Source organism: Melanaphis sacchari, unplaced genomic scaffold, assembly GCF_002803265.2.
Source record: "Melanaphis sacchari strain LSU unplaced genomic scaffold, SCAv2.0 Contig209_pilon_pilon, whole genome shotgun sequence".
Classification (NCBI taxonomy): Eukaryota; Metazoa; Arthropoda; class Insecta; order Hemiptera; family Aphididae; genus Melanaphis; species Melanaphis sacchari.
This window is the reverse complement of record NW_020271041.1, coordinates 7,448-23,283: the sequence shown is the minus strand read 5'-3', so window position 1 is coordinate 23,283 and position 15,836 is coordinate 7,448. Positions and strand designations below refer to the sequence as shown.

General features: G+C 24.5%; 1 protein-coding gene across 4 annotated transcripts; it reads left to right on the top strand.

The window, feature by feature from the left end:
* The first annotated feature begins 830 nt into the window (after nucleotides 1-830).
* On the top strand, nucleotides 831-15,462 carry LOC112593501 (thiamine transporter 2-like). Of its 4 annotated transcripts, none has more exons than XM_025337896.1 (10): nucleotides 831-1,027; nucleotides 1,117-1,244; nucleotides 11,818-11,985; nucleotides 12,178-12,391; nucleotides 12,960-13,099; nucleotides 13,233-13,379; nucleotides 13,847-13,949; nucleotides 14,814-15,006; nucleotides 15,122-15,263; nucleotides 15,328-15,462. In XM_025337896.1, the coding sequence occupies exons 1-10, from the start codon at nucleotides 1,015-1,017 to the stop codon at nucleotides 15,406-15,408; spliced, it is 1,329 nt and encodes a 442-aa protein (XP_025193681.1). In that variant the 5' UTR covers nucleotides 831-1,014; the 3' UTR covers nucleotides 15,409-15,462. The 4 variants fall into 4 exon arrangements, with proteins under 4 accessions (XP_025193681.1, XP_025193682.1, XP_025193683.1 ...); XM_025337897.1 differs by having other exon boundaries at nucleotides 831-1,009; nucleotides 15,328-15,419; XM_025337898.1 differs by lacking the exons at nucleotides 831-1,027; nucleotides 1,117-1,244 and adding an exon at nucleotides 7,738-7,888 and having other exon boundaries at nucleotides 15,328-15,419.
* The last annotated feature ends 374 nt before the right edge of the window (nucleotides 15,463-15,836 follow it).

Sequence of the window (15,836 nt, the reverse complement as noted above, 5' to 3'; positions counted from 1 at the left end):
TACTAAGTATGAAAATTCTGATTGAATGGTATAAAATTCATTTTTTTTTTTTAAAAAAATTAAAAAATTATCTAACATTTTTTTTATGCATTTGAGAATTTAAAATTTTTAAAATAGCCATTTTGTTGAACATATTTTTTAAAACAGTTCAATATATATATATATATATATTAAAAATGAATAAAAATTGATCAAGTTAGAGCAAGTTTTGTTTTTGAATAATTGTAATAAAAAAAATAAATTGTTTCACATTTCAATAATAAAATATCTATTTCAGCATGACAATACTTTTACATACCTAATTAAAGTTAAGATAAAACGCACGGCTATTTTTATTTTTATTCAAATCAAAACTTTAATTAAGTATGTAAAAGTATTGTCATGCCGAAATAGATATTTTATTATTGAAATGTGAAACAATTTATTTTTTTTATTACTATTATTCAAAAACATAACTTGATCAATTTTTATTCAATTTTAATAAACTTTTTTTTTTTTGAAATTTTTTAAAAAATATGTTCAACAAAATGGCTATCTTAAAAATTTAAAATTCTTAAATGCATAAAATTTTTGAGTTTAAAAAAATTGAGTTCTATGCCATTCAATCAGAATTTCCATATTAGTACTATAAAAAAAACCGCGTTTAATATATTGATTTTCCATGGAGATATTAAGGGTTAAAGGGACTTTTGGGACATACTGTATATTACCTAGTATCAAATTATTATTTTTTTTATTTTAAGAAAACGTTATCATCATTAATAATTGCATCGTGCTCGGTAAATTATTTTGTGTTACTAGTTGGGTACTCTATACTATAAATATTATGATTCACTTCAGTAGGTGATCTATTACAAATAACTTGTTAATTTAAATTTCAATTGGTATAGTACATTTTTATGATTTATTCAAATTATTATCTACTTATATTTACCAGCTACTTAACTCCCTTCTGAAGTCGTCTGAACTGAATGCGTCGGTGGTTTGTACTATTTTAGCCCAATAACAGGTATTATGAGTAAATTAGGTATACCTATATTAAAATACTACAAAATATTTTATTATATTGAGTTAAATAAAATAATGAGCTCATAATAGTTTTTTTCACATTTTTAGCGATGGAAAAGTGGAAAATAATTACATATAATGTCGCAGTATTTATGTTTTTTTATGGATTACGACCTCTTGATACATATTTAACATCTTATCTTACTGGACCAGATGGAAACATTTCGCTCTCAGAGGTAATCACTATTACTTATGTCTATTACGCATTTTAACTTGTTATGGTATCAAAATAAAATTGAAACTTATAGTAATGATGATTATTGATTGCAAATTGTAATTTATTTGTTTAATTTTTCAGTAAGTACGTAGATACCTACTAAGTTTTAACATCTGATTAGCAATTATTAATTAATAGGTATACCGTAAGTGTAATGACTAAATCTACTGATTCTACTAGCTACTGAATAAATGAGTAATAGGTTTGGTCTTAGTGTCAGCTTTTATTTTTAATAAGATAATTTATTTATATATTTTGTAAATTACATCTACCTATAACAATATGATTTTGTCAAAACTGGTGTTGTGAAAATATTTCGTTTTATCGGAATTTTTTTTTGAATTTTTTTCTGATTATTTTGAAAAATGTACTGATATTTTTACCTCTCCTCTCCTATCAAATTACCAAATAAATTAAACTTAATATGATAGAAACTATCTTTAATATTTAAGATAGAACATTCGTTTTTTTTTAAATTTATAAAAAACAAATTTAATCGTTGCATGCAAAATGTTGAATCAGTACAAAAGGTTCGAGTGTAATATTATACTATCTTTTTAAAAATAAAGGACGTATAAATGCAATTTACAGCTTATGTTTAAATATTATTATTAATTGTTATTCATAATGTGTATATTCTAATTAATCTACTTTATTTATTAGTTTTGATAAATAATTTAATTGTAAAAAACATTGAAAATAAAATGTCAATATACACAAGTGTTTTTATACTTAAATAGTTATTGAATTTTTAGTTTTTAAATATTTGATGTTTAATAGTTTAAGTATCTAAATAATAAATTAATTTAAAACGTTGTGGTGGTTGATTGTATTTTAACTTTTAAGTTTGTATTCTATTGATTAACTTGAATTATTTCTGACTAGGTATCTGTGTAGGTTTGATGTGCTAATGGTACTAATTGATGTATAATTATTACAAACTTAATAAAATTCTTAGTTAAATAATGTTGACTAATATAATTCAAGAAATACTGATTCAATATTAAATAATAATTAAAGTGCATTGCTCCGTTACACAAACACATTTGAATTATTCAGAGGTACCTAATTAAAATCATTTTGCATTAAAAAAAAAAAAAAAAAATGATAGTACCATAGATATCAGTAAAATATCTATATTTTTAAAACTGTTAATTTTATTGATAATATAATATAATTTTTTTTTATTTAATATAAAATCAAGTAATTTAATAACTGAATCTAAAGTTTTATATTTTTTTATTTAATCACGTGAACAAATTATTTATTATACATATTTTATGTTATTTTCTATCACGTTATAAATATTATTTTACAGCTATAAAATTTTTAAAAATTGTTTTTCTTTGAAAAGTTTGAAGTTATTACAAAACATTATTTTTATCATTTTCCATCGTTATAATTTTTTAAGTTTTAATTTAATATTTTATAGCAGAATACCTATATTTCCAAAAATGTCAATAGGTATATGAGGGCTCTAGTTTCAAAGTGTACATTCTCCATATTCACTAAATTTTCAGAAAACGAAAAAAACTAATAACTTAATCAATAAATGTTTTTTCTCCATTCGAATTTTTTTAACCTTTTCATATAGTTATACAAAGATGATTTACCAGTTTTTTGCTTAAAATAACAAGATTTTGTCGTCGTTCTGACACAATTTTGTTTGGATATTGTACAGTATGAAACTAACAATAGGAAATTGCTCGTTTTGAAAATAACTTTACTAAATAATAAATAGGTATTAAATTAGAAGTCTTTATTCATTTTTTTTTTAGTTTAGAATTTACAAAAAAATTAGACTTGTCAATTATTATTACTTTAAATATTTAATATTAAATTTAATAATAAAACTCGTTAAAAATAAAAAAGTTTAATAAGTTAGTCAATAAAATATTTTTATTTATTACACGGCGACATTGATTTCATCTTCTATTGCATGACGTTCACATAATATATTGTCTTCCTCAACATAACCCGGTATTTCATCTCCCTCTATGACAAATTTGTAAAAAATTAAACCCGGATCATTTTTCCACTCATTTCCATAATGTGCAGTTAGTAGGTTATTTACATCAGTTTTCTTGTTACTGCTGACAACATTCCGAATTGGAATTTTGGATGGTTTCATGTTAATTATGTTCCTTGCTTTTTTTTGTAATCGGTTTTCCCATTCCAATATTCGAATTGTACACGCCTTCACCGCGAACTAACACTACTCCTTTTGAATTCTTTGTAATAATCATTCTTTTCATTTTAGAAAAAGCAAAATGCCACTGTCCTGGAGGCCTAATAAACTTGCTGGTTTCAGTTTTCCAGTCATAAATTTCAACATCTTTTCCAACTTTCAGGACAGTCCCATATTTTGAAAAAATATGCAAATATTCCTGAGGTTCTAAAATTATTTCCTTCTTTTTGCACTCCACTTCGATATGACCAAAAACACGATCCGGAGGAATAAAAGAGTGCCCTCTTACTGGGAATACAACTTCAATTTTTGAAATAACATTCTGTTTGGCGAGCCAGTTGCAACCATCACACATAAGCTTAATAGTATGAATATCAGTAAAATTTGACGAATTTAAAACGTGATGAATACAGGAAGCAATCTCATTTGAACTTTTGTCGTATTCATTTTCAGTCCAACAGAAACAGGTGACTGTATTGGGATTTAATTTGCTTTTAGAAGTGCCTCTCACAACAGTAAAGTTAAACATGTAAATTTGTCGAGAATAGTACGCTTGCTGATCAGGAACTTTCGGTAGAACTTGATTTTTTTGACAATCAAACGAAAAAATCACGACACCTTCTTTAGGTTCCCTTAAAATTTGGTAAAATGCTTCTGCTTTCATTTTATGCACCTTTTTCTCCGTCAATAACCTAGCCTTGGTATCCTGATCATTGCATCTTTTAATTTTTTCGGTCAACTGTAAGCATGTTGAGCAAACGTCAGTCCTAGGCGTGCCGAAACCTATGTTGTATTCGGTGTTAAAAATTAACCTAAAATAACTCTCTTTTACTGGAAAGTTGATGTTTTCCTTCATGTACATTTTCCACATCAATCTGATATTCAAAGTGGAGCTGAGATATAAACGAGAGCTGTGTCCTCGGCAATAGTGAGATTCAATTGCCTTAAATTTGTTTATAAATTTCATAACTGAATCTCTCTGGGCTCTGTTCATTACCAATTTTCTATCGCCTCCACGATTCTCCTTGGGTGGTAATGAGGTATTAAAAAAGTTTCTAGTGACAGTGTCAATTCTTCTTCTAGGTTTACAAATAAAAATAAAAATGTTTAAAATGCATATTTTTTTATGATTATTTTCTATATTATTATATAACACTAACCGTATTTTTTTCTGCTGGTTTCTCTTCCATTCAGCTGTATTTCGTATCCTTTTTCTGGTCTTCTGGTCGGTTGTAGGAGTAATATTAACTTCCATTATTTTTGTATTAAATTTTAAACAGAACACACATGAACGAAATATAATAATATTATATAATAAATGGACAAAAGACACGACGTGACGTTAACAACAGCGCACAGTCAACTGAAAACTTAATATTCTATAATAAAATATTATTGACAATGATCATTAAGACGTCATTATCGATAAGCGAAAACGCGTGCAAACGATGTACAATGTATTTATAAATCTATTTTTATAGTAAAACTCGTGAAAAATAATATTTGATTAGATATTGTACGTATTGTAACTAAAAGTTATAGCAAGTTTAAATATACACTGGAGAATGACCATTTTGCTCGGCAATAGTGAGATTGTACGTTTTGAAACAAACTTATTCAAGGAGATTGTACTTTTTGAAACTAAATGCAATTTTCAATCTTAAAATACACTGGAGATAGACCATTTTGCTCAAAAATAGTGAGTTATTCGAATTCAGCGCTGACAATTGAATACGCAATGATATTTATCTCAGTTTTCATGAAACATGGAGAATGTACACTTTGAAACTAGAGCCCTCATATTATAAAAATCAAATGAAAAAAAATTTGGCGAGTACTACTATGCTATACATCAGGTGCCGAGGAGATTACTGTTATGAGTATATTAAATTTGAATTCAATCCTTTATAGTTTATATTATCATTATTCTATATCAAAAACGATTCTGAGCGGAGACAGTCAATCAGCTTATATCACATAGTGATATGTATTTTTGATCTAATTAATGAAGTTATTTATTTTACTTCTAGTAGATCGTTATAATTTTTTTTCGAAAATATTACGTTTATTATATTATTAGTATTTAATTATCATAATAACAATATTTATACCATATTATATTAATTTGTACGTATAACACAAAATGTAATAACAATTAATTAATAAAAATAAATAATTATTATTAATTTAATTTTTCTTTCTATAAATATCCGTTAAACAGTAAAAATAGATTCATCGTATAAATAGATAATTATTTATCTTAAATGAAAATAAATAAAAAATGTCATTACGTATAATAAAATTTATAATAATACAATAGTATAATATGCAAAAGTTTTAAGTTCCCATGAATAATGTTTTTAAATTATAATAAGATAATTAATATCATTATTTACCGTTAAAATAATTAATTTCGTCCAAATGTTCATGAAGAATAATTTCGTTAAAATTCTTATTTCAAGTACAATATAAAAAAAAAATTGTACCCATGTATTTTTAATATTGTTATACAGATCCAGTGGCGGATCCAGAAATGTAATAAATCATCATGTTAAGCCCCGATTGACAGTTTATCGTAATTCTTTTGAGTAGTGGGTAATTTAACTTAAGTTCAAGGGGGAAGGGGTATTTATACCATATTCCCCCCTTAAATCCGTCACTGTACAGATTTCAAACTACTTCCAAAGTTGAAAATCAAAGCATTTTATCGACTATAGGTACTTATCGTGTTAATAGACAAAAAAAAAAAAAAAAAATAGTAATATAAAAATGCACACCATTGTAAAATCATTCACAGAAAAATAATTTACTTTGGAACATGAAATATAAAAATAAGAAATGGTATAATAATTCAAAATGTAAATATTTTAAAAATGATAACAATAAAAAATATAATAATAATATACTTGTATAAAAATAAAATTTTCAAAAATATTATCAAATACTTTTCAGTAGTAATTGGTAAAGATTCATGGACGAATCCCCGTAATACATTTCCCCGTTAGACATTTCCCCGTTACGCTTTCCCCGTCCAATATTTCCCCGTCCAGCGATTTTCCTCGTTAGACATTTCTTCGTCAAAAGAAGGATAAACAGGGTGATTTTTTTATCAAACAACACTCATTATTTCCAAAAGTATTCATTTTTTTGAAAATATTTTTTTACATAGTTTCAAATTGTTAAAAAAACAACATTTTTATAAAAAAATTATATTTTTAAATATTTTTTATCCTTATAATTTTTATTATTATTTATATATTTATTATTATTATTATTATTAAATAACATTTTACAAATTATTTTATGTGTCTGTAATAGTGTAATAACGTATACCAGTAGCATTAATTTTTATTATAATTATTGCTCAAAATTTTTATTATTATTAATATTATTATTTATATACTTTTATTATTATTATTAATTAACAACATTTTACAAATTACGGGGACGGGGAAATGTCGCACGGGAAAACGTATTAGACGGAAAAATATTTTACGGGGAAGTGTTTACGGGGAAATGTTCGACGGTGAAATGGGGACGGGGAAATGACCCGTTACCATTGGTAAATCGGTTAAATTCCTAGTAATATAATGTATATCTATTATATTGTTAACATGATTAATGATTATAAATTATAGATGTTTCGCCTCTAACTGGTAGTAATAAATAGGACTCAGATTTTGTAGCAAATGCTTTTTTTGAGAGGAGTGTAATAGAAAGAAAATTATACATAAATATGTTTTGAATCGTTCTAATTTCAATGAAGTAAACTTTTTTTTTCTTTTTTTCCATAAAACCTGCTTTTTATTGCTTTTCCCCCTATTTGCTTCTTTTTTTTGTTGAAAATTTAACTTATTTATAAGTTATAGATTAAAAATATTATATTATTAATTTTAGAAATTATAATACTGATAAAAAAACCAGTAATAAATGGATGACTGATAAAATAAGTACCTATCGTTATTGTGTCGAAATTGTATAGTTTTAAAATAATTTGAATTATATCTGCGTATTTTTATAGCACATTCTAATACTTTAGTTAACTGGTAAATATCAATCAGTGAGGTATAGTGTTCTAAATAATTTCTCTATGATCGTTATTAGTACCCAATAGGATGAATTTTAATGAAAGTAATTTTACCAAATATATGTTCGTAAATTCCTTTTTTAATATTTAATTTAATACGTAACTTATTTTTTTTTTGTTTTTAGAATTAAATTTAATAAATGCTTTTTTTAGCTACTTAAAATGCTTTTTCTAAGAATTTGTTTTGCTACAAAATCTGAGCCCTAGTAATAAATTAATAATACATGAACAAAAAAGACATATTATGGTCTTTTAACTGTGTCTAACGACTGTCACTATCCGAAAATAACGAGTCTTCACTTTTTAGTTGGTTACATTGCTATCCTATGTAAGTACTGAATAATATACATGAAGTTAATTAAAAAAATGGGTATTCGTTATTAGTATGTGATCTACCAGACCGATAATTAATTTAAACAGTTAAATTAAAAATCATAAAATTAGATTACCTATTTTATTGTTAGAGATTACGGATTATATTATTCAAAATCAATATAAAAAAAATTGTTTTTAATAAAAATGTCATAAAATTATTTTATTATAAATTATGTTTGGCAATACATTTTTTGTACATCCCTTATAAATTAAAAAAAAATTACATTTTGTTTTTTAATAGATCGGTGCCATATATTGTTGGAGATAGATTTTGGATTAAGTTTATCGTTGCAATAAAAATCTTCATATTAGGTAATTTTTTTATCAGCTAACTTTTACTATCTCAAAAACTATTAACATTTTTAAATGCATTTCTTTTGCATATCTTGAATTCATTATAAAATTTATTTATTTTTTTAAACTGTTCGTTTAAAGTTTGAATTTTTTAATATATTAAATCTAAATTTAATAAAAAAGCTGTAAGTTTAAGAAAATAAAAATAAAATAAATACTAGATAAAAAAAATAAGTTAATATTTTTGTAGTGAATTAAAATTATATTAAAATTCTAATCTTTTTTAGAATAGTGTTTATTACTTTTTTATGTTTGTCGTTAAAAACCTACCGTGAATATGTGTGATGTGTCCCATTTCATTATATTTATGTCAGGTAGATACATCGTAGCTAATAGATACATGCAGTTTTCTATTAGTTTATTTATTATTATAGGTAATGAAAATGTACTTTCTTTATAATTGATTTAGACTATAATGGATGATTCATTGAGCGTGCACACTTTGTTTTTATCCTTTTTTTTTTTTTTTTAAGTATATTTAAAAATTTCAAACACAGAATTTGGATGAATTCATTATTAAATTGAAAATTTGGGAAGGAAGGGGGTGAGTATATATTATAGTTGGATTAATATTATATTAAATTATTATATTTTAGTAGTACATATTTATATTTGTGTAGAATAGCGTAACAAATAATTTCTAGTAATTAATTCTTATAATCAAACAGTTATAACCGAACGACTTATGACCTCATAATAATGAGACAATTAAATCCTTTTTAAATACATTCTTTGTACAATTAAATTAAATCAAAAATAATTTTGTATTATATTATATACTATTTAAGATTTTTAAATATCTATATTATTTCTTATAAGTTATTATTATGTTACAGTCTTCAGAAGATAATTTTAATAGTCGTTTAGCACCTACCTATAAGTATAAAATATATACTAGTACAGGGGTCGGCAACCTGTAGCCCGCGGGTCACACTCGGCCCGTGTAGCGATTTTATGCGGTCCGCGATTACAATTTATAATTGGTATAAAAATATTGAATATCATAGTAAAACTCTCATTGAATATAATATTTGAATAATTAATTACTTAATATGAATCTTTTGATGTACAAAAATTAAATTATAAAAATAATAAACGCTATAGTTTATATTATACTCTTCAAAAATTATGTATAAATTATCTATTAGATATACTTAATATGTGGCCAACTAAAACAGTATTTCTTAATCTTTATGTAATATTGACCCACAAATATACTTTTTATTGGGTACGCGACCACCCACTAGGGTATTATTTCAGTGAAGGTGATGTGTATGTGATGTGTGATATCTAATCTATTTGTTTGTTTCATTTAATTTATTGGCCATAGTAGAAAATTCTTTTTTTCATAAATAAGTAGTAGGGAAAAGTAATAGTTTTTTTATCGTATTTATAGAAAGTTCTTGATATTCTTCATATACTGCGCACCAAAAATCTATAACCGTTTCATTTTAAATATATTTTTATAAGTCTTATCACAAGAAAGTTCGATAATTATACTTTTAAAAAGCGTATTAAAGTTTAACCCTTCAAAAGAAATAGTGAAACTGTGAAAGGATTTTCAATCTATTGAAAATCGTTACGAATGAATTTTGGAAAATAATTATTTAATGCAATTGATATTTGATTTAAGTATAACGAAATAATTTCTTTAATATCAGTGACATATTAATATCCATTTTAAAATCCATGTTCTACATTCTATAATGCTAGGTAGACTTATTTACATTATATACGTACAGGTATAAAATAAAGAAATAACTTAAGCATTTATAAATTAACTGTTAAAATTATTATCATGTATTATATAATGGAGATGCCTAATTAGTTTATGAACACTGCGAGTCACGTCTCATCATAAATATTTTGCGACTTATAGGTTAAGAAACACTGTGCTAAAATATTATGCAATATTTCATGTTTTTAAATAGTTTTCAGTAAATTAGAAATGAATAATATTCTTCTAATATTTACATTATTGCAAGTACTTAATCATTTAATTTAATTGCTTAACTCACATAGTTTATCTTTATATATTATCTAACATAGTATTATTATACAGACATTTATTAAAATATACATTAAATATTTTATTTAATATTTTATATTTACTAATGATAAAAATAATTTAAAGTAGGTGTTGGAATCAATACCAATCGGCTATTTATTTTAAATATTAATTGGTTAATTTACAATTGTAATATTTATTGTTGACTCTAATCTTAATAACTAATTATACGTTATTTACGTAATACAAAATAAATAAATAATCAAACATCAACATTTGTCGTTTCGCAGGAGAACAAATAATATGAAACACAATTGGCTATAAAATAAACATTCATATTGAAATGATTTTTTGCATAGCTTTAATGTACTTAGTTTTTTGTAGAGTACAGCTTCTGATTAAAATAAAAAAAAAATTATTAAAGCACTTTAATACGCATTAATTTATTCGATTCTCAAGTATGGTTCTATTATTTAGGATTCACATACTATTCTCGATTTTTACTGAATAGGAGTCCAACGTTGATTTTTTTATTAAGTATTCACCATGCCCATCATGATTGTTCACCAATTGCTGATCTCCTTGACTTAATCTCATTTATTCATCGCAGAGAAATTTTGGAACTTAAATTGCTGAGTGGGTTGTTCGTATGTAGTAAATTACTTCTTCTTATTTTTTATCTCTATTGTTTCTCAAACATACTCAAGATCATGCATGTCAACTTGAATTATCAAGTGGGCTAAATGCATTGAATATAGTTTATTATGCGGGCCACACATAAAAATTTAACAAAAAAAGTAAATATTTTATAAAAATGTTTCAATTTTATTCTTTACGATGTCGAACATAGCAAATACAAATAAATTAAAAGGTTAGCTTATTCGAAGATAAGACAGTATAATAATGTATACCAAATAAACAATTCTTTAAAAATCGTAGATAGTTAAGACACGGCATTAATATTTTATTATTAATTTTTTTTTTGTCGATTAATATTGGAAGCCACGGGTTACAAAAAAATGAGCTGAGAGCCGCGTGTTTGACGTATCTGCTCTAGATCTTATGCTCCATTCTGTATCACTACCAAATATCAAGACATAAATGAGACATTTTATATTAAATGCTAATGTTAATCCTTATTCTATTTTTCCTTAAAGAATTGTTATTTTGTTTTTTTATATCTATTTTTTATGTTTAAAATAAATATATTTCAACAAAAAATTGAATACCCGTTTAAATATAAATAAATAATTTAAACTTTGTTAAACATTTATATTATAGTTCAGCGAAAGGCCTATACACTATATACTATACTTTAATCACTAATGTATATTACATCTTATTAGACACCTACCAAAATAATATCTTATAAGTTTAAGGAACATCATATATTTTGTATTAATAAAATCGTAAAATATCGCTTTGCTTTTAATATTTCATCTGTTTACTATTAGCTATTTTACACACTTACATATAATTACCCAAAGATAATATTATTATCATACAATCTTATTTATTAGGTGGCTAACACGATGGAGTCAATCAGATCGTATTCATCACTCGTTGCAACTATAATAATGTTAGCCATTCCTAAACACTTTTATAAATCGGCCATCATAACCTTTATGGTTTGTGCATTTATCGCCTATATCCTCGTGGCAGATTTTCCGAGCTTGACACAGTTGTGGGTTGGTACTCATCATTTATATTATAAAAAAATACATACGTTCCAAATGGATATTATAGTATGACGTATCTGGCAAAAGATATACGACAAACATATTATATTTTTATCCGTTTTTACGACATTGTCACTTGTCATTATTTTTCATCAAAAATAACACTAACTAATACTATTGATATATGTACATGTATTATAGCTGGGTATGGTTGGAATAGGTGCAACATCGAACATTTTCATATTAGGTTTCAGCTATTTAGTGAGTCAGATCAGTGACAAACAACAGTATCAAAAGGCGACCAGCATTGTATCGGTCAGTTTGCAGCTTGGCGTTTTCTGTGGTTCTGTATTTTCTCAAATAATTGTTAGCACCACCGGAATTTATACATTTCTACCGTATTTAAATGCATCTGGTAAGTAATTATTAGTCCGTAATTTTGAACCGTTTTATTTAGTCGAGTGCATGTTTTGATTGATTTTTATAATATTATACATTATAATATGTTTGACACCTGTTCCTGGTTTTAGAAATAATTGAAAACAATTTAATAATGCATTACTACTTATAAAACTAATGGTTTCTTAAACATTATTTAGCGGTCCATAATTGACGTTAATAAGACGTTTTATAAAAATAGTAACTTAGGTTAATGTATACTATTTAACGAACATTAATTTTAAGATTTGAGATTTTTAACCGTTAAACTCAGTGGCGTATAATATAGTTTCTGTTTTAATTAAAACAATTTTTCGGGAGTTAGATAGGTATTTCATATTTTTTCATTTTTCTGGAAAACTCTGTATAATTAAAATTGTTGTTATTTTAAAGCCTAAAGGAACTACTGCTATAAAGTCTCGCGTATATTATCATGTGAATTATTCTAATTAGTTAATTTATGTAATATGAACATTTAACAGCTATTTTTATTTTTAAATACATATTTTTTTTTTTTTAATGAAAATCCTTTTGATTGTTTTTAGCTATGTTATTATCTGTAATTAGTGCATGTTTATTTCCGACGAAAAAAAAACATTCTTTTCGAATGGCGAATGTGCCTAGCGAAAATACTAGACTTCTTGACAATGGTTTAAAAAATAAGGATCCTTGTGAAAAAAATATTGTAGGTAATCGTGGTGTATACAAAACCAGTATTCATGTAATAAACATAAATTAGTATAAGAAAAATATACCAGATAATGATATATAAGTGCTTGACTAAATTCTGTAATAGATATTAGTTTTTTTTTATTTAGGTCAAAATGGAACTTATCAAGTACAATAATACTGCAGTAGAAAATAACTTGAAAGGAATATTGTTGAACTTTAAAACATCATACTCGGATATAGATGTGCTAAAAAGGTCTATTTTGTACACGATCAATTTGGGATCGCATTTTCAGGTATAAAAATTATTATATTAATATCTTTTCACTAAATTAATTTATTAAGAATTAGTATACATTAGCAAATATAATGTTAAAAAAATATTATAAAATATCAATAAATAATAATTATTTAAATGAGTTGAGTTTTAATCAATATTCCTTCCCTTACATTAATATTAATATTTAATTATACTTTACATATTTTACAAATGGTAAAATAGTTTTACTTGACATTTTTGAATTTTTGATACTTGATATTATATTATGGATATGAATAAAGAGAACATAGTATTATTCACAATTCATAAAATGGTATATTACAGTTTCGCATTTCCACATAATGAATGCTATAACAATAATGATATCATAAACTCACATATATACGCAATGTAGGGAAACAATATAATTATAAATATATTTTGTTTGAAAATCTGTAACAGTAATATATTATTATTAATTATTAATATTATATTATATTTTAGATTTTAGGTAACATGAATGTATTGTACTCGTACATTGTTAGTAAACCAGATAATCACGATTTCTTGTTAAACGGATACGTGGACGCAATGTTTAGTTTGTGTGGTTTGTAATTTTTTATTTATGATAATTAAATAAATATCATATTATATTGTAATAGTGTAAAATACGCATATATTACGGTCTTACGGACAATATATGAAATTGTAGTGCATTGTGGAAGTACAATACCATATTTTTTTTTCAATCCAAATAATAAAAATCACTCGGAAAGTCGCTCTGCTGTTTTGTATATTTTGAATGTACCTATCTCATTGGGTAGTCTCGTAAAATATGTTCTATTTTAAATCCAAAGATAAATTTTTGCTTATACGATGTGATCACGACTTAAGGTGCTACTAAATATCTCAGTTACCTATAAAATAATTATTTCTCTTTAAACAATATTTGATATATTCTTATATCTAAAAAAATAAAATGGTAATAATAATAATAGCTACTTGAAATTTTCACCAAATGTTTATATTATCATTTTAATTATATAAAAAACTTTCAAATTTTTTTTAGTTATTCATTAGACATTTTATTTTTACTTGTTTTACTTGAATTTTTATTTTTAATCTAACATATTAATACACAAATTTGCTTGTAAAAAATAAAAATAAAAATGTTCTTTTGTTTAACTTTTATTTTAATGCATTATTTATAAATAATGACATTTTAAAATAATGATATTTATCAATTTTTTATAAATATATTTGTAAATAAAGCGTTATGATACTTCGCATATAATACTGTAGGTAAAATTATTCAATGATTTAATTTTAACTGTAGATGTATGATACTGGTATTTAAATGCATTCATTATATATTTTAACTTAAAATATTACTCTAAAAATCTACCCAAAAATTATTATTTTTTTTTAATTTGTTTTTTGATTCACTCACTTTTAAAATTTGCGTTTTCAGGAGCAGTAGGCGCCTATATAATTGGAATAATGCGATTAGATTGGAATTATTACGGTGATTTCGTTGTTGCAGTTTGCTCTTTTATTATGGGGATTCTTGTGCTGTCATGTTATTTTTACAACCACTTATATTTTATATATTTATCGTATATATTATATGGTATTGTTAGTCAAATGGCTTTTGTCTTAAATTTGTAAGTATAAAGCCAGAATACATTAAAAGATATAACACAAAATAGTGTCAAGATTGACATGCTCAATATTCGTTTTTGAAATAATTTATCTTTAAATATTTTTTATCTTATCAAGCTCCGAAATTGCGAAACGATTGAAGAGTAATTGTTTTTCTCTAGTTTATGGATTCAATGTTCTTAGTTCTGTATTAATATCTTCCTTGATGACGATGTTTTTTGTTCAAATTAATTTCCTGGAGATAACTATTCCTGGGCGGGTAAGTCTCAATATTATATTAATTATATATTTTTAATACAATATATATATTACTATTTTTTCAGTTTTTATTCATTGGTGGTTTAGAAGTCTCTGTTGGAGTAGGATTCTTCTTCCTATCATACATCAGAATGATCAAACCTTGAAAAAATATTGCACTATTTTTATATGTTATAATCTGGATATTTTGGATATTTATTGTGTCTATTAATATTATTGTTGAATATAATAAAATATACAATAATTAACTGTAAAATAGTAGTAGGTAAATCTAATAATAGTATACATAAATTTAATTAATATTATACTCATTGATTAGTATGATTTATTACTATCTTGATATAATGTGATTATAGGTACTTTTAAGTTATTTATTTATGTATTGTTTGTGAGATGTAAAAAAATAGAAAACTTCGTTACTTTGATAATATAAAGCACGGTTTTAGTGAAAATTTCACTACGTAGGACAGTAGGAAGCTATCAGTATTAAAAACTTTTAGTATTAAATTAATTAATACCATCCGTGTCAATTTCACTTTGGAAAAAACGACCTACATGGGATTCTTATAGTTCA